Source organism: Sorex araneus, chromosome 3 (genome assembly GCF_027595985.1).
Source record: "Sorex araneus isolate mSorAra2 chromosome 3, mSorAra2.pri, whole genome shotgun sequence".
In the NCBI taxonomy this organism is placed as follows: domain Eukaryota; kingdom Metazoa; phylum Chordata; class Mammalia; order Eulipotyphla; family Soricidae; genus Sorex; species Sorex araneus.
Window position 1 is genome coordinate 199,512,766 of NC_073304.1, and position 19,074 is coordinate 199,531,839.

The 19,074-nt window shown below is 50.6% G+C and overlaps 1 protein-coding gene across 1 annotated transcript; it reads right to left on the reverse strand.

The window, feature by feature from the left end:
* Positions 1 to 16,980: 16,980 nt before the first annotated feature.
* LOC129403282 (acid-sensing ion channel 2) lies at positions 16,981 to 18,751 on the reverse strand. Its single transcript, XM_055129922.1, has one exon. It carries the CDS (start codon positions 17,863 to 17,865, stop codon positions 17,269 to 17,271), a length of 597 nt encoding a protein of 198 aa, XP_054985897.1. The 5' UTR covers positions 17,866 to 18,751; the 3' UTR covers positions 16,981 to 17,268.
* Between the last annotated feature and the right edge of the window lie 323 nt (positions 18,752 to 19,074).

Sequence of the window (19,074 nt, forward strand, 5' to 3'; positions counted from 1 at the left end):
AAATTCATTATCTGGGTCTAATCAAGAGGGAGTATCAGACGAACCCAAACTAGGAAAAAAAAAAAAACACTTTGCAAAATGACTGTCTTTGAATTATGAAAAATGTCAAGGTCATCAAGTGCAGGAGACAAGGAGTCACTGACTATTCCAGAACGCAGGTGACAAAGGGAAGGCTGACAACTGTGTGACCCTAGAAGGGGTCCTGTGTCCAGAGAGGACCTTCTCAGGACCACTGGAGAGAAAACATGCAGAGGTATTCTTTGCATGAGAATCTTACAATAGCTATTTGTTTGAAGAGCAACACAAAACCCTTATGCAATCATCTCCTTCTGGAAGAAGCCGGGAGCCTGCCCTGTACTGTGTTGGGGCGTCACGCCAACTTTGGTTGTTTGGTTTGTTACCAAAAGTCACCTATTTGGTGACTGCCCACTCTCTTCTCTATGCTGTGAGCTCTCTGAATTCCATAGCAAGGCCTAATTAGTTTCCATTTCTCCAGAGCAATGACCCAAACACAGGAAACACTCAGGAGATATTTGCGGAAGCAATGTGGCTGAGCAGCTGAGAGTCTCTGAGACTGGCTGGTTTATCCTTCGACGTGGCCACTGTGAGCAAATCCTTCTAGATAATGAAGCTGAAATAAACCTTTCTGCCAGCCAGAGAGCATCTGCAGGCCTGCAGCCATGTCTCTGGGAACTGCGGCCCCACTTCCAAGGGGCAGCACTGGCTGAGACCAGAGGCTCCATGGGGTGGAGCTCTGTCTCAGCTGGCTGCTTCAGGGCGCAGCATGGTCCCTGTTTGTTTAATCCCGGCCCGTGGTGGCAGCCTTGACGGCACAGCACTCACTTGTGATTCATGTGAATGTCACTCGAGATCCCAGAGGTTCACAGCCATAATTCAACATTTGTTAATAGCCACTTAAAATGTCCCTGAAATAGCTCACTGTCCCAGAGCGCTGGAAGGTGTTCTGCTAAGAAATCATTCCAGAAAGACGGACACAGCCGGGGCCCAAACACGAGAGGATGCTGCTTCTCCCCCTCTCAGAGGTATTTCTCAGCAGCTGCATTCCAAAAAAGAGAGGGATAGCCACTTCCTACGTGACCAGGGACATTGTGGGACCTGGAATCAAGGCAAAAACACTGGTCTCCTTTCCAATGCAGCAGAGAAACAGTTCCCAATCTGCATTGCCCATGCACCTGTGGACATCACAGTGTAACACAGGGACAGCACAGTCCAGAGTATCCCAAAAGAATGTCCCAAGGCCCAAAGAACAGGAAGGAGAAAAGGGTGTGTGGGGGGGAGGGGGGACAGGAGGAGCAAATTGCTTATAATTAGGAGTCAAGTTTGTTATGTAGTGGAAATGGCAGGTGGGTGCCAGTGTGGGAAGGATGACATGGAGGCTGAGGGCCCCTGGGATTACACAGCTTAAGAATCATTTCATTCTCCCCAAATCAAAGTCTGTAACTTGCTTAAAGTCATTCAACGACGATCTGATTATAGAATTTGGATGGAAACGTCTCACACCGGTGCCCCAGCTTCTAACCACTCTAATTTCCGCCTCCTGCAAATGTGTTCATCAGAGCATGTCTGGACCGGCCGCCAAATCCACATCACCGATTCAAAGGCAGAAACGAAAGCTCTCTACGCTATGCTCCATCTCCCACTTCCTTAGGCCCTTCTGTTTCTCATCAAGGTATCATTTGGGCCCCCTGAAGTCCGACTGAAATTGGAGACAGAACAGGGCCAATCATAGGTACTTATGAAAACCTGGTGCTCATTCCCTCCTCTAACACCCCCTAAGCCCTGCACTTGGCAAACACAGACAATGCAACAAGCGCTTCTCTGGCCAGAACAGACTTTTATGGCTTCTCCTCTTCCCTAGGGAGGGTGCTGTGGAATTGTGTGGCCCTCCCACCTTGCATCCTGGGCTCAGCATGGACCAAGCAGGGAAGTACAGATCTTCAGGGCTGGGAGGTCAGGAGGGAACACCCCTCAATGTTCACCTCTTGGAGAGGTGGCACTTGGGACTGGCGGAAATCATGGCAGCAGGATCATAAGTCCACACTTCCCCTTAAGAGGGAAAGTTGAATTCAAAAAGTTGATGCCCAGTGCCCTCAAAGAAAAAGGGACACAGCAGCCTGGAAACCATCAGCCAATTCATCAGTGGACCAGAAGGGGGAACAGGAGTAAAGTTTTAGCTTGGCCCCTTCTCTCCACTGCCTGCACAAAGGCCAAGAGCTGAAGGTTAGAACTAGGGTGCCAGGTGGGCAAGCAAGTACACAGTGGCAAGCTGGGGCTTCGCCTAAAGCATGCTTTCAGGGGCGGGTTCAACTCCCCACAGCATTAGTGCCCAGGGGCAAATGCAAATCAGTTGAGGGAACTTGAGCCCAAGTTCCAATCCTTTGGGCCGAAGACTTGTTGATAAATGGTCTCACTTTACTTAGAGCAGCTCTGCACAAGCAAGCTTGATATCTTAGAAGAAGCCTCCAAGAGCATCAGAAGGTAGGAACTCTAATTCCCCACTGGGGTCACTTCCCTGCCAAGTTGCCTGTAGCCATCCCTAAAGCTCTCTGGGCCTTGTCTATTTTCAGTTGTGTGACTGGTTACATTATTTCCTCTTCCAGTGTTGAAAGTGTTCATGGGGATCAAACTGTACCTTACAAAGAAAGGGTCGAGGATCTGGATGCCGTTGTTCATTGATTTGCTCGAGCGGGCACCAGTAACTTCTCCATTGTGAGACTTGTTACTGTTTTTGGCATATCGAATACACCACGGGTAGCTTGCCAGTCTCTGCAGCTTTCCAGGCTCTCTGAGAGGGATGGAGGAATCGAACCCAAGCCGGCCGCATGCAAGGCAAACGCCCTACCCATTGTGCTATTGCTCCAGTCCAGAACCAGGATACCCAGTTCAAATCTTAGGCTCACCAATTTCTTTTTTTTATTATTAGTTTATTTTTAATTAGAGAGTCATCGTGAGGGTACAGTTACAGATCCATACATCTTTGTGCTCATGTTTCCCCCATACAAAGTTCGATAACCCATCCCTTCACCAGTGCCCATTCTCCACCACCAGTAAACCCAACATCCCTCCCCGCCTCCCCAGTCCCGTCTCCCCCCACCCCACCCTGCCACTATGGCAGGGAATTCCCTTTTGTTCTCTCTCTCTGATTAGGTGTTGTGGTTTGCAATAAAGGAGGCTCACCAATTTCTAAATGGCCTGTCATTTAACCTTTCTAAAGCCCCAACTTTTCCATAGAAAGAGGGGGAGCTGCAAATTGATTTCATTGTGCTATTGAAAAGAGAGAAGGAGGTTGGAGAGACAGGACAGGGGCAAAGGCGCTTTCCTTGCACTTGACAGGTCTTAGTTTGATCCCAAGTACCACATCTAGTACGCTGAGCACCACTGGTGGTGATCCCATCCCTGAGTACAAAGCCATAAGTAAGCCCTGAGTATCTAAGGGTGTAGCCCCCAAACAAAATAAGATGGTGGGGTGAGGGAAACTTCCATGTAAAGAATAGCATCTGAGATCAAGAATGTGCTCAGAAAGCAAAGCAAACAGATTTGGGAAACTGAACAACATCCATCAACTGGAAGAACTTTGTGCATAATCCTGTGTTGGAAGTCCAGCAGTTTTAGCAGGGGCTGGGTGCCTCCCTTCACTGTAGTCTCATTCCCCATAACCTCTTGGACTATCCCGTATCAATACTTATTTAAAAACAAAAGCCCTTTTGCTGCTAACATTCTATATCTGACCTGATGCTAAATGTTTCACTTATTTCACTCAACTACCACAAACAATGCTCTGAAGTAAGGTCTGGGTTTTTTTTTCCCCCAATCAGATGAGGAAAAGGAGGACTGGAAGGGCTTAGTGACTGGCATAAAGGCATTACTAAAGTCGGTTTTATGTCATTTGTGGAGTATAGAATATCATGTAAGGGTGACACCCAAGGATAGTAGATACAAGGACCAGGAGGATTGCCCCATAGCTGGAAGCCTTCTTCATGAGCGGAGGGGAGAAGGCAGATGGAATAGAGAAGGGATCACTAAGAAAATGGTGGCTGGAGGAATCAGTCAGGATGGGAGATGTGTGCTGAAAGTAGAAAATGGATCAAACATTATGACCTCTCAGTGTCTGTGTTGCAAGCCATAATGCCCCAAAGTAGAGAGTATGGGGAATATTGTCTGCCATGTAGGCAGGGGGAGGGTGGGAAAGGGAGGGTACACCAGGGATATTGATGGTGGGGAATGTGCACTGATGGAGGAATGGGTGTTTGATCATTGTGAGATTGTAACCCAAACATGAAAGCTTGTAACTATCTCACAGTAATTCAATCAAATTTGATAAATAAATAAGACAGAGAAAAAAATAATAAACTCTGTTTTAACTCACAGAACCTTTCACTCTGATACCAGGTGTGGGTCTTCCCCTCACACTGATTGTCTTAGCCTCTGGGTCATAAGCCCCACCCTCCATGCATCAACCCTACCTCAGGCATCAACCCAAGCCAGGCCACCTGTGTCTCAGCCCAACCGACTATAAATAGGAGGCCCCATGACTCACCCTCTCAGGTTGAATCATGTGTTAGCAGAATGGTTCCCAGAACTCAGGAAATTTTTTTATTTAGTATTTCTGGTTTCCTAGAAAGGATTCAACTCAGAAAATGGAAGAGATGTAAAAGGCAAGGTCTAGGCGGGAGGGGCTGAAGCTTCCAAGCTCTCCCGGGGGACTACCCTCCCTGTGGACTCCGACCCAGAGGCCTTCAATTTCTCCTTTGGAGCTTCATGGAGGCTCCATCAGGCAGGCCTGGCTGATTAAATCATGGGTCAGTGGTGAGTAACCCAACGTCCAGCCTAGCTCCATCACAGCTCAGGGGTCGTAGGCCTAAGGTAACGTTCTTCGTACAGCCAGTCCCCACCCTACAACTATCTAGGATCACTGCCAGGGTCACCTGGCTAGCATAAACTCAGGTGATGTTCAGGGCTCATTATGAATAATAAAGGATGATCCAGCTCAACCCTGGTCCTCAGGAAATGCCTATTCTCTTTAAGGTTCTAATGCCAGGAACCTGAGACCAAGACCAAACTTGGATTTCTAATTCTATCACAAAATCACAGCTCTGCAAGCTGGGGAGCCTACCACTGCTAGGTTCAACTTCCATCAGTGCCTTGATCCCTGGGGCTCCAGCATGCCCCTTCAGTGTGCTAGCCCCCCTCTCTAGCCCCAGGATGGTCTGGAATACTGTCCCTCTCCATCTCTCCAGCATTCTTGCCCCCAACCAGGCCAGGTCCCACCACACCCAAGCTTTGCTCTCTAGGTCTTGACCTTGCTCCCAGAACTCAGGACAAATAATGCAAGAGCAAGCTTCTCCTCTTAAAGAAGCCTTGCACAGGCGGTGGAGAGGCCAGGCCTTTTAGTGACCACTCTCCACCTGAGCGCACTCTGATGGACTGAATATTTGCTCTTTCGCAAATAGTCTCAAAATATTCTCCAGACTCTTAGCTTCTGAAACACTTATCCTGGAAACCACACAGTACTGGGAAGAGAAGTGGTTCTGTGGGTGGGGTATGGGCCCACAGCCATTACCCGATTTCTCCTGTGCCACCAGCTTAAGGCCCTTTCCTGACCCCAAGTGTCTGTTTAGCAAAGAAATGCATCAAAGAGGCTCTGTGTTGGAAGTAGCTTCTGAGGTCATTCAATCCCACTCTCTACCTGCTATTGATCTACCTCAACAGCAGTGCCCGCATGCAATTTCATGGCTCTGCTAGATCTGATGTCAGGGGACAGGGCCTCTAAACTCCCAGGAAGCTCCTTCCGGTCAGCTGGTAGCCCTCTTTCTGAACTTCTGTTCACCGGCTCTGCCCTCTGGCCTCACTCACAGAAGGCCGCCTCCATTCCTCTTCTCTCTGATTGCCTGCTGAGTGTTTGAAGACAGCCAGTTTGAAGGCAGCCCTTGCCTGAGTCACCTTCTTCCCTTTCAGGTTAGTCTTTCCTTTCCTCCTCACTCCTGGTTCCAGTGACAGATGAGGAACATCACCCCTGCTCAGCCTTACACCACCTCCCCCTGCACCCTGTTGTCTAGAGGGTCCCCAGTCACTGCCAAGCAGTCCCCTCCCCTGCGTGGCTAGAAGTTCAAGGGACACAAAGCCGGGAGGAAGAGCAGAGGAGGCACGGAGAGAGAAGTCTGCGGAGAGCAGAACTGGGACATGACGGGAATGCAGGCGTCTGGAGAAGGTGTGAGCTCAAAGGTGGGCAGCAGTTAAGCAGAGAACTCTGCTCTTCAGATATGGTGTCTTGGGGGGAGTGGCTTTGCTTGCATCAAAACCTCTAAAGAGGAACAAACCAGCTGTGACCAAAAGTGGAGATTCCTAACAGAGAGGTGCCCATTTGAATTTTGGTTAAAAAAAAAAAAAAAAAAAAAACCTCCGTTGGCTGTTGTTACAGTTCCGAGGTGAGGCCATAGGTCCCAACAATCCAAGTTAAAGGAGTGGGGAAGCATAAAGTTCCTCTTCCTACATCAGAACCAAGTCCAGAGGCCTAGAAGTTCTCCATGTTGCCAATAGATGGGGAAGCAAAACAAATGCGTGGCCAGGCCCTAGCAGAGCCTTCAGGAAGGTTCTGTCCGGGTGACTGAGTGGGAGAGCATTTTAGAAAAGGCCTAGGAGGGAGTGGGGAGATGCAGCCAGGAGAGACAAAGGTGAGTGGACATCATGTTAAGTTTCAGGATGTTCAGCCTCGCCTGCCCCTGGGGAAGCTCTAGAGTGACAATGGCACCACACATATTCCATCTGAGGTAAGAAGACTGCTAGACCGCTTTGTCAGACAGCCGCTGACGCCTGGCTGCCCCCAGGCAGGCAACGGGGATGGGCACTGCTGCCCACAGGGCCTTCCCCTGTGCTTCGGCAGATAGGAAAGAGCAGGAACTGTGCCCCTGGTTCAGCGGCAGGGAATCTGAGTAGCACACCATCAGCATCTTCCACAAATCCTTTGATCTTTCCTACACTGGACCCACCCACAGAGCAGGATTGGCCTCCTGGAAACCGTCAGCCAAGGAGCTGCAGCTCCTGATGGCTCATGGGCAGTGTTTGAGAGCAGGGTTCTCTGCTGCCCTTGTCCTGTACCAGCCACTGGGCATCAGGGTGTTCCTGCTTTCCCTGAGCAGACTGTAAGACAAACAGATCTAGCTATAAAATAATGTCAACCTCCACCTCCCAATACTCATTAAAGTTGGTCTGAAGAGAAAATATAGGGGGTAGGGTGCTTGCCTTGCATGCAGCAGACTCAGGTTCAGTACCTGGCACCCAGTATGGTCCCCTGAGCCCCACCAGGAGTGATCTCTAAGTGCAGAGCCAGGAGTAAGCCCTGGCCACCTCCAGTATAGTCCAAATACCCAAACTAAATAAAAATAAATCTGACGGATAAGTATTAAAGTATAGGGACCAGAGAGACAGTATGGGAAGTAAGGGGTTTACTTATGCATGGAGCTGACCCTCGTTTGGTTCGCTATACCACAAGTGGTACCTAAGGAGTACCAGGAGTCACTCCTGAGCACATAACCAGGAATAACCTCTAAGAACCACAGCGCAAAGTGTGGCCCTGAGCCAAACAATAATAAGTAACAACGGGGACCAGAGTGACATTACAATGGGCTGGACGCTTGCCTTGCACACAGCCAACCTGTATTTCATCCCTGGCAACTCACATGATCCCCAAGTCCACCAGGGGTAATCCCTAAGAAAAGAGCCAGGTGTAAGCCCTAAGCACAGCTGGGTGGGGCCCAAAACCAAAAATTAAAATAAGAAAAATAAGTAACAGTAAAAGTTAGCATCAGCAAGCAAATGTAGAATCAAAAAAGAAAGATTGGCGATGTCTTCATGCAGTTTGGCATGTCCCGAGTCACCTCATTCAAGGCACCCCTACCAGTTTTACAGATCAGGAGAGGGAGATGCACCACACATGGATTAATTCCCTTGCCTAAAGCTGTGCCACTCAATCAAAAGATGTCAATAAATTCAAGCAACCATGTTCCTTCATGTTTCATGCTTAATTTCTTCTGGGTGTAAATTTCAATGTTCACGGTGGTAATTAGTAGAGAATGTACCTGAGTCATGAGAATAATAAGCTCTGAGAAATGGAAAAGTTGCTTCATCATCCAAGGGGTAACAGTGTGGGGGAATTTTGCTCCCCAGTAAAGGTCCACGTGGTCAGGAGGCTTCTGTGAGAGCCTTTAGTGGTCTCAGATAACAGACATGTATTTCTCTGTGTTGGAGAGGAAAGTAGTGTCTGCTCCCCAGTCACCACCTACCCATTCTGCATGGGCTGGCTCTAAGTCAACAGCATGGTTAAAAATGTGATGCAGGGGAGGCTGGAGTGATAGCACAACGGCTAGGGCATTTGCCTTGCACACGGCCAACCCAGGTTTGATTCCCAGCATCACACATGGTCCCCCAAGCACTGCCAGGAGTTATTCCTGAGTGCAGAGACAGGAGTTAACAGGAGTTAACCCCTGTACATCGCCGGGTATGACCCAAAAAGCAAAAAAATTAAAAAGTGATACAGGGAATTTCAAACATATGGGGCAGGGGTAAGGGACATCAACCATTAGTTTCAGGTTAAAATAGATCATGAGTCAAATGGCTCTGCTGTCAGTTCAGATATTTCAACCTAGCTCAAACATAAAACACTCAAACAAAAACCACCACACACATTCAGATGATCTGGTTGCAGGCAACATGTTTTGGGTCTGATGGAGAGAACAAGGTGCTTGGCACTCTGTTTTAGGAACTCCTCCGTGGAGCAATGTAGGAGAACATTGGGTTTGTCCTTTCAGCCTTGCCGCAGGGAACTTAGGTTTATCAGGTTACACCCATCACAGTGCTCCAATGTGAGTTACTCCAATTCCTTTGTTTATCTGTAAACTCTTCCCTGTGCCCTCCTCCCCAACCAGTTAATCATCTTTTCTCTAATCAGATTCTGTTAACTTGTAAGAGCAGATCTTTCTAAGGACACTGAACTTGTATTTTAAGTTGTCTTTTACATAGTTTACCTTAAGGCAATGTCCTTTCTGTATGGACACAAGAAGACAGTTAATATTATGCTTTTGTAACTTGGGAGTTGATTGACTCCAAATATTATTTACTCCCGGGCATCTGCTTTCTCAACTCAGTTGCCCTTAGTTCCTAGCACCTCAAAAGCAGGGTCCCAATGAGGGACTGAATGGACCCAGAGCAAGGTGTGAGCTACCCTGGCATTGAAATGGGCCAGGCCAAGTGCCATAATACTTAACTATAAGAGCACGTTCATGGACAAACTCTTTCATGACCCAAAAGAGGTAACTGGATAAGGACCCTGCTGGGATTAGGAAGACTAACCTGGTCTGAGGACTGTGGTCTGGAATATATAGTGAAAGTCCTCAGGAAGAACCAAACCTTAAGTTTGATCTCTTACTGTGCTCATAATGGCATGGCTAGAAATAGTTGAAGTAAATTTACTACAACTATTTAAGTGGATTACTAACCAAGGAAAGAAGAAAGTGACACACCCTGGATGGGATCTCGCCCTTAAGTGGATCTCCTAGTAGTCTGGAATAATCTCCTTAGGTGAGATTTTGTCCTTGAGTTAATCTCCTAGAGGACTGGCCTTACCTCTCTTTGTTGATTATTAATGTTCAACCCCACCTTTATATCACCACCCTACGTGACTGCTATATAAACTAAAACTGTAAGAGCAGAGGGAGTGAGAGTGAAAGTCAGAGTCCAGGGGATCTGGGGTCTAGAAATGAGGGGCTAGGAAGGAAGAGTGTGTGAGATGGGAGAGATGAGAAATTGAATAAATGACAACTAATCAGCAACGAGCGTGGTCCTTGTTCTTCCTTCACCTGCCCATCAACAACAGCCATCCTGATTCAGTCCATACACAGCGGGTGGCGAGAGAGCTGCCCAAAGAGCCCACAAACACACACCCTTCCACGTGTATTTTTCACAAAGCAACACTTGTGGCAGCAAACCCAGTGCTAAAAGCTACCAATTCATTTTTGGGTGTGGAGGGAAAGACTGAATGGAATGCCTTTCAGCTCTTACTATAGAGATCAGTAGCAAACTGGAACTTACGAAAAATTTTCTGAAACTTATCTCTACACTAAGAGAAGTCATTTAGGGGCTAGAGATGTGGCTCAGTTGTAGAACACTTAGTGTGTATGTGAGGCCCTGAGTTTGATCTCTGGAACTACAGACTCCCCCATATACCACTGGATATAACCCCTGAACACCAAACTTGGAGTAGTTTCTGAGCACAGCCAGGTGTGTGGCCCATAAAACAAATAGCAATAGAAACAGAAACAGAGAGAGAGAAAGAGCAGGCACTTCTGTAGAGAGGAAAGCAGGTTCTAATTCAGTAAGCATTCATTTATCTGCAATTCTGGAGATAAATTTACTTATCTGCACATCCCAGGAGCTGAGGCACTAGCAGGCAACTTTGACCCAACAAGTAGTCAGTCATTAGCTCTGGTCTGTACCAAAGTTGCAGCTATTTCTTTGCAATTAGATGATGTGGGTTTTTATAATAGCTTCCAGTCATTGCACTACCCTCAATTCACCTTAAATTTAATACTCGTTGAAAGCTTCACTTCTGAAGAGCCACAAAACTACAAATTAGAAGGTCCTGACCAGAGGCTGATGTTTGCTCAGCTTCACCAAGGCAAATGTTCACAAATATGCTTAAGGAATATGAGTGACCATTCAATATGTGGGCAATGTCATATGGATGATCTTGACATGGAGCCTACAAACTTGCAGGGAGGTGTAGCAAGGACAGAACCTGGGTACCAGGCATGCAGGGACAAGCACACGAGGACACCTGTGTTGGTCCTCATTCAGGGGCACAGGCCTGTGTCTAAATGCCTGATATGGTTCAAAGAACGCCTCTCTGCTTTATCTTAGTAGACATACTACAGTGAAGCTGGGATGACTTTGGGTGAATGCTCAGCCAGAGGGTTGATACAATGCTATTAGAGAATAACAAAATGCAATCAGAGAAGAGTAATAGAAGTAATTGGGGTCCAGTTGTGAACCCCAAATCTCAAGGAACCTGAGTTAAGAGGCCAGTTGCCACTTCCTCTGACAAAAATAACCCTGGAGCTTTGGAGCTTTGTTCAGATTAGATTAGAGGCATTGATCTCACATATAGGGGCTGGAGCGATAGCACAACGGGTAGGGTGTTTGCCTTGCACGCCGCCAACCCAGGTTCGATTCCTCCATTCCTCTCAGAGAGCCTGGCAACCTACTGAGAGTAACTTGCCCACACAGCAATCTACCTGGCAATCTACCCATGGTGTATTCGATATACCAAAAACAGTAACAACAAGTCTCACTATGAAGATGTTGCTGATGCCCGCTCAAGCAAATTGATGAGCAACGGGATGATAGTGATGTGTGTGTGTGTTTGGATTTTATTGGGGCTCAAAATGAACATTTGTGGGATTCTCTGGAACCCTGAACACTAGCTGGCAAGCCTAAGAGGAACAGAGCAAGCCAACAGGAGTCCACTGCAGGCCAGATGAGGCCACAAATGTACAGTGGGATGCTCCCAAGTCCAGGGGACAAACATCTGTACACATGATATGAATGGATGGTCCTACTCCCCTAATGCCCAAAATATGCACACGATTATTCCGGGCGATGATTGTGGACAATGATTTTTTTCCTTCTTTATTCTCTCCTACACCTCCCAAATGCTCTGCAATGAGCATGGATTGTTTCTATAATCACCAATAATGATATTAAAATAATAACAATAATGGAGCAAGTCATCCCATTTCAGGCAGAATCCTAAGTACCTATTGAAAAGAGAAGCTGAAAAACAGTTATTTTACTTTTTATCAGCTGTAGCGTCACCTTACATTCAAGGAAGTTCAAGCCCACTTAATGCACTCTGAAGACACATTTTGAGAGCTTACCAGGTGCTAAGTCCTGGGAATATAAAGGCATCATGTCTTACAGGGAGACAAGACAGGAATAGGCAGTGTATAACAATTATCAGTGGTTAAAGAATTTGGGTATTAAATTAAATCATCTCTAAGGTCCCTTTTAGCCTAAACACTTCATGATTCTAATGTAAGAAAAAGCATAATGACTGTTCTAACAGAGAAGGAAGCCAAACACTGCTTGGGAGACAGAAGAAAAAGAGATTAATTTAGATTATGGGCATGGGGAGGGGGTTGGCAATAGTTTCTCAGAGAAGACTGTAGGGATATTAGAGCCAAATTTTAGGGAACAAGTAGCATTTAAATTAAAAGAGCTGTGCTGTGGATCAAGCGGGAGAGCAGATACCTTGACCCCTTGCCCATACAAAGCCTCGGACACCGCATAGTACTCTACAAATTACTCTGAGAGTAATCCCAGACCTCTGAGGACCACTGGGTGTGTCCCCACAATATATAAATGGGGATGGAAAGAAAAGTACAAAGGTAAAAAAGTGGAGGAAAAAAGGCCCATGGGCCAAGGATGCTGGGTTAGCTCCAAAAACAGCAAGTGCCTGTGTGATGAACAAGTCTTTCAGTGTGGATTTCAGTTGGGCAGCCCCTGCATTCCACAGCATATATGCAGAGGATGTATACTGGTTGCATGGGACACAGTTTCTGCTCTCAACTAGCCCCCACCCAGCAGGGCTGGGACCAGACCAGGCACTCCGAGGTCTCCCCCTGGAGCCGCACAGCAAGCCCTCCATCCGATGGACCACAGTGCTGAGCCAGAACTGCCCAGTGCAGGGACAGAGGCCACGCCCCTCCTTGCAGGAGCTTTCTGGGGTGAACTTTGGAACATGAGCTGCGAGAGTGGGCAAGGAGAGGTTGATGAGGGCACAGAATCCACATCAACAGCTATCAATCCCTCAAACACTATCTGGATTCCAGAGCTTTGGGTTCAGGCCATATGGATTGGTGGGGGTGGCATTGAGTGGGGAAAGGTTCACTGGCTGGCAGCCAAGAGACTCCAGATAGAGGCTTGGGTCTGTCAATATTAGGATGGGGGCATTCGGGGGCACACACAGCAAGCCTGGGGTCCTCCCAGGAGGAGGCACATGCCTTTCACTAGAACTCAGCTGACTCCTACCATCACCCCGCCCGCCCCTCAAGTCTGCACAACAGCTCCGAGCAGCAAGTATTAGTGTTTCTGTTTTACAAAATGGGAAGTGAAGCAAAGAAATTCAGCAGATGTAATGCAAGGAGAGGCGAGGGCAGAGCCTCATCTTTCTTTCCCCCACACTCACAGTGTGTAGCAAGTTGTCTCAGGTTCATTCCAGCCCACCAGCTTTGGGCAGGATTCCAGATGTGAATTTCCTAAAGTCTCACCTGTCTCTAAGCCCTCATGCACCTCCCTGAGGCTCTGTGACGCAGGCATAGGACCCATCGGCACCAGGGATGTAGCTCAGAGACAGAACACTTGTCGCACATGGATGAGGCCCTGGCTTCCACCCCAAGAACCAGAACTAGACCAAATAAAAAAATCCATAGATGTGCCCTTAACAAGATCCAATCACTGAGGGAGAGGGTCTCCCCGCCCCCACCCCCACCACTAAGAACGGGGCTATTTCTTCTGAATCTCCATTTCAAAACACAAATACACACAACTGTGAAAATCAGTTTAAACATGCAGATTGAAGAGTCATGTTTGAGGTAGATATACCCAATGTGATAAGCAGAAAGACAGGAGACGGTCGCATGTAGCACCAGCTGCAGGGCTGGCCCCTACCAGCAACAGGAAAGCTATGGATCCCACCCTGGCTCCCCGGGACCCCGTGTCAGGAAGATGAGGCTTTACTACGGGTCCCCCGAGAGAGTGCAGCAGGCACCTCTTTTGCCCTGGCTTGCCCTCCCTACCTTGCTCCCCAGGCCTGAGTTCTTGGGGGTGAGCAAGTCCCCACCCACAAACACAGCAGCAAGCAGAGGTACCTATGCTGCTATAAAAATGCAGTGAGAATGTTCTATCCTCCCACTGCCCTTTGAGTTAGGAAGGTCCATGCCCTTGTCACCTATTCCAAGAGCAAATTGAGGTCAGAGCAGATACAAACTACAGCCCAGGGAAGGCACTTGGGAAGGTCAGAGCTGGGATTCAAACCTCTAGCTGCTCCTCATCCTAACGTCAGAGCAGCCCAATCCTTGCAAGAGGGAGACCTGCCCCTTGCTGATCCCTTCACTCTCGGCCGGTGGGGTGGTCTTCAATTACTCAGTGGGCACTAGAGAGCTAAGCCTGCTCCTGCTTTCCCATCATGTCTGGAGTCGAGCATCCCTAAGTGAGGCTGGAGCGTGTGCCCAGGTGAGGGTGGGGAGGGTACCACCTGCAATGGCACACACCTGCTTTCATGGCAGTCCCTGTTCCACACCTGGCTTCCTCGGGCCTGGGAGCCTTCACCAACAGCCTTTCACTCGGCTAGACTTGTGGCTCATTCCCTAATTAAGGGGTATTACGCACTTCATTGCACACCGGCTAAGAACTCAGAAGAAGGAGGCTTCTGCGAAAGCATTAGCCCAGGAGATAGCTCCAGGGATGCTTTAGAGAAAGAGAAAAAAAAAAACAGAAAGAGCCATCACTTGTGACATCCCAGGCTCTGTGCCTCTCAAATAAGCCACCCCAAGCATGACATCCCCAGGCAGAGCCTAGTCAATAAGCACAATTATTGACTAGGAAAGCAGAGAGAAGGAAGAAAGAGCCCCATGGGAACTGACTTCTCCAGCAACCACCTGTGAGGAGCTGGGGCATCTTTTGCTGGGGGGTTCTGAAGATGGTTCCACCTACAACCTGGGTCCCAAAGGACAGGAAGTTGGGCCCTTACTGAGCCCATACCCTGAAACACTCTGCCATCTTATCCCCTCTTGCAGAGGTCCAGCCCACTGGCTGCTCAGTGACACCAACGCATGAAAACTATCAGCTCCCTCACCCCCCTCACCCCCCCACACACATACACACTAGAGGCCTCCTCTAGCTTTCTTAGAAAGCATATCCCTTTAGATACCCCCTAACAGTTTGGAGAAGCAGCCGCAAGCCTCCTCCCCTTTTCAATACTTCAGGAGATGGGGGCATCGTACATGGAGAGTCAGTCTAGGGGAGGGTACCCTTGATCTATCTTGAGCTCGGTGGGAATGATGGACAACAATGTGCCATGGACTGACGAGCAAGCCAGGTCACAATGCAACTCCCCTGGATGACAGACATCCTGGAGAGATCAAAGGTTCCAGCAAGGCTTTAAGACCTCGTCTTTGGCCTCTTGAGACCCTTGCAAAGGAGACGATGGGCTAGATACAAAACAGCAGCCTGAGCTCGAGAAATCTTTACTTCCACACAGAACTCGGCTGTGGAGTTGAGAGGAAGCCACTGGATGCCCCTCCAGCCCAGCAGCCAGGAAGATAAGCATCCTCAGCGAGGGTTCAGCCCCAGGGGCTGCTGACGTGTGCTTCCGTGTGAGCCCCCCGATGTGTTCAGGCAGACAAGAGGAACAGCTGAGCACACTGCGAGCTGCCTGGTGCAGCGGAGGGGCTGAGCTTTGCCACGGCACTAGAAAGCATGGAGTGGAGTCCAGGGCTGCATTCAGCCTTCAAGGAGGAGGCATCGTCAACTCTCCCCCCCTCCCCCCTCCCCCCTCCCCTCCCCCACTGCTACCTATGACATCCTTTGCAGGCAACATGTTTTAGAATCCTGTCTGCTCCACTCAGAGGGGCTTCCGGGACTACTTACTGGTCCCTTCCCCCCAGCTCCGCCTGGCTTTCTCCTCCTTAGCAGACAGGCACCACCACAGCTGATCTCACTGTGCTCTTCCTCACAAGGTTTTAAAGAGATAATACCAAACAGCTCCCCCAGGACACAGAGCTGTACCGGATCAGAAAGGTGATGGCCCCACCCCCAGCACTCTGGGCTCTTCCAGAATCAGAGACAGCCACCAGTCAGCAAAGGCTGCTGGCAAAGGCTGGTTGTAGCATTTAAAGTAAGTCAGAGTAAGAGAGTGAGAGCAGACGGCGGCAGGGATCTGGGAGCAGGTGGGGAAGGGATGCTCCTGGGGGGAGGGGGGCGGGGAGGGTGTGTCTTCATGAGGCAAAGGGCCTGGACATGTGCTGATCACGGAGTCCAGTCCCTCTGCAGCCTCGGTGCCTGCCATCCTGAACTTGCCAGTGCAATGTGGCTCAAAGGCTTAGCAGCTCTCAGCATTCCCCGGGGGCAGCCTCCTCAAGGCTGCTTCTGGGAGAGGGGAGGCCGGAAGGGAGGGTGGTCTTAGACTTGTCCAAAAGCAATTTGGTAGCTGCAGTGTCAGTTTGACTCCTTATGCCAAGTTCTGGCTTGCAACCCACTAACTGGGCAAGCAGAGGACCCCAGCAGCAACACCCCCTCCCCATCCTTTCTCTCTGCCCCTCCAGAAGGCCCACCTCCCCCTCTTCAGTTTGGCTTTTCCTCTTGCCTCAGCTCCACACTCCTCCGGCAGGCTTGCCAATCCCACAGCTGCCAGCCCCCTCCCCACACCACTCTGCTCGCATCCACGTTCAGAAGCATTTGTACAAACAGCAAACCCAGCCTTTGAGTTTCAGCGGAAGCTCCCAGGCGTGAGCCAGTCTGGAGTACGGCAACCTCCCAGGCATCTCCCCGACCCCTCTGGCACACGGGGCCTCCACCTCGACCCTCCTCTTTGGCCTCAGCACTCTTGGATTCCAACCTGCCGGCAGGCGAGTCACAGACCCATAAGGAGCTCAGAATCCAGAGACGAAATGGAAGCAAAGACACTTCCACACCTTTGCAGCATCACCTGCTCCGGCAAAGCCACTAGAAGCCTCCAGGCTGCTCGGGGGCCCACACCCCCTCCACAGGCAGCCTTCACACCAGCCCAGCCCACAGGATGCTGTGCCTGATGCCACTTCCGAGACGAGAGAAAGAGAGAGAGAGAGCCACCTCGTCAATGACAAGCTGTTCTTATCACACAGCTCAGACACCAAGTAAGTGCCCTGGACCACAGACAACTCAAGCCGCCTCCCTCTGGTGGGGAGGAACCTAGCTCAGGACCGCCCGGAGGAAAGATTCCTCCCAAACAAGCTTCCGCCCCAATCCCCCCCAACCAGGAGGAGGGTTCACCCCTCTACATCCATCAGACAGACAGCCATCTACATCCAGTTCCAACCACTCTCTGGCTTTCAACAAACGTGTTGCTCTCTCTCCAGCCCTCCCCCAAAAAAGAAAAACAAAAGCACAAGAAGACCACCAGCACAGCAGGAGACCACCAGCATGGGCCCCTCTGCAGAGCTACCAACGCAGGAGAGAAAGAACGGAAACCTGGGGACTCACCGTGGTGAAGTCCTGGTGACCGCACTCCTGCCCTTTGAACTTGCAGTAGAGCAGCATATCCTTCAGGTCGTGGCCCACGCGGTGCAGAAACTCCAGCATGCTGAACTGCTTGGGTTTGTAGTGCTTGAAGTTGGCCTTCTGCCGCAGGGCCTCCAGTACTACGGGGTCGGCCAGGTGCGGGTCCGGGATCTGCAGGTTGACGTCGAGCAGGGCCAGCAGCTCGCCCGCGTGGTACAGGTCGTTGGTGGTGAGCCTGGAGAAGCGGAAGCCGTTGATATTGCAGAGGGTCACGGCGGGGAAGACGAGGCTTTGGGCCACCACCTCGTCCACCTTGGTGATGTGCTGGTAGGAGAAGTAGTAGGACACCCTCTCCGAGCTCTCCACCAGCAGCAGGCCCAGGGAACCCACGAAGGCCACGGCCCAGAGCACTCGGCGGATGGTCAGCGGCCCATACACGAAGATGTGGCGGATACCATGCAGGGTGGAGGTGTTGGCAAAGAGCTGCAGGCTGGAGGGCTGCAGGCTGCCCTCGCTGGGGCTCTCCTTGAGGTCCATGGGGACCCTGGACACCTCCACAGCTGGCTTCAGGTTGATCGGGTTTCAGGGGGAGAGTTTCCAGTCCCCCGGGCTCGGCTCAAACCTGGACGTTGAGAAGCAGAGAAGCCAGGACCAGCGTCAGGCCAGGTGCGGTGAGTTTATCCCGAGAGCCCAGCTGCACGCTGACAGGGGTGAGTGTTTATATAAAGCCCATTCAAACTCTAGCTCCTGATTTTTTCCAGGCGATAAGAAGGGCTGGTTTTATTTAGGGAGACACCAAGGTGATGTGGAAGAGATGTGGGTGGGAAGGGAGAGCTTAGCCAATGGAAATAAAGTCCTCCCCCCTACACACGCCACTAGAGACAAGATTAAAAGCGAGAGCGAGGGAGAAAATGCTTAAAACAAGTCGCTCGGCAGCTCGGAGCCTGTTAACCAGTGCATAATGCCCCGTGTTAAGCATCCCGGGCATGTCAGCGCGGCCACTCCGCGGTGCACTGCGGGCGGCCGGGCGCAGCGGCGCGGCCGAGCCTCCGAGCCGCGGCCCCGCGCCCGCCTTCCGCTCTCCCGTGCGGTTCGGTTTCGGACTCCGGATTCCGCTTCTCGCCCGCCGGCCTCCGTCCCTCCTCTCCCCCTCCTCCTCGTCCTCCTCCTCCTCCTCCGGGCCCCCTTTCGTTGGGGCGGAATTCCAAATGCCCGTGGTCACGGCCAGCGCCTCCGGGGGTGGGAGGCGGCGCGCTGCCGCGGAGAGGGAAGGACCGCGAGGCTGGGAAGGATGCGGGGGCTCCGAAGGATGAGTTGGGGGGCTCGACCCAGACTCCGCTCTCCGCCTTCGCTCTCCCCCTCCCCCACCCCGGCCTCCCCCAAGAAAAGCGAGACCCCGCGAGCGCCCAGCGAGCAAGTGCGTCCCCCCTTCACCAGGCGGTTGGCTGCAGCTGGGACGCGGAGGAGGAGGGGTGCTCTCGGCTTTGGGGGGACCTGGGGAAAGTTTCTCGGGAGGGGAGGGTCTCTCGCTGAAGGTGGAGAGCCAGCTGTCCTGATACGTTGTTCGGTCGATTGGAAAAGCTGACACCAACCCCCACTGAGAGCAGGAAGGTGCATGATAAACTCACAGGAGACCGGTATATTGGGGAGGGTGGAGGGGGTGCAACTGTCCTTTGCACCCGTGTGGGTTCCCGGGTCACAGCTGGTCTGAGGTCTCCAAAGAGGAGAAGCTGAAAAGGGGAAAGC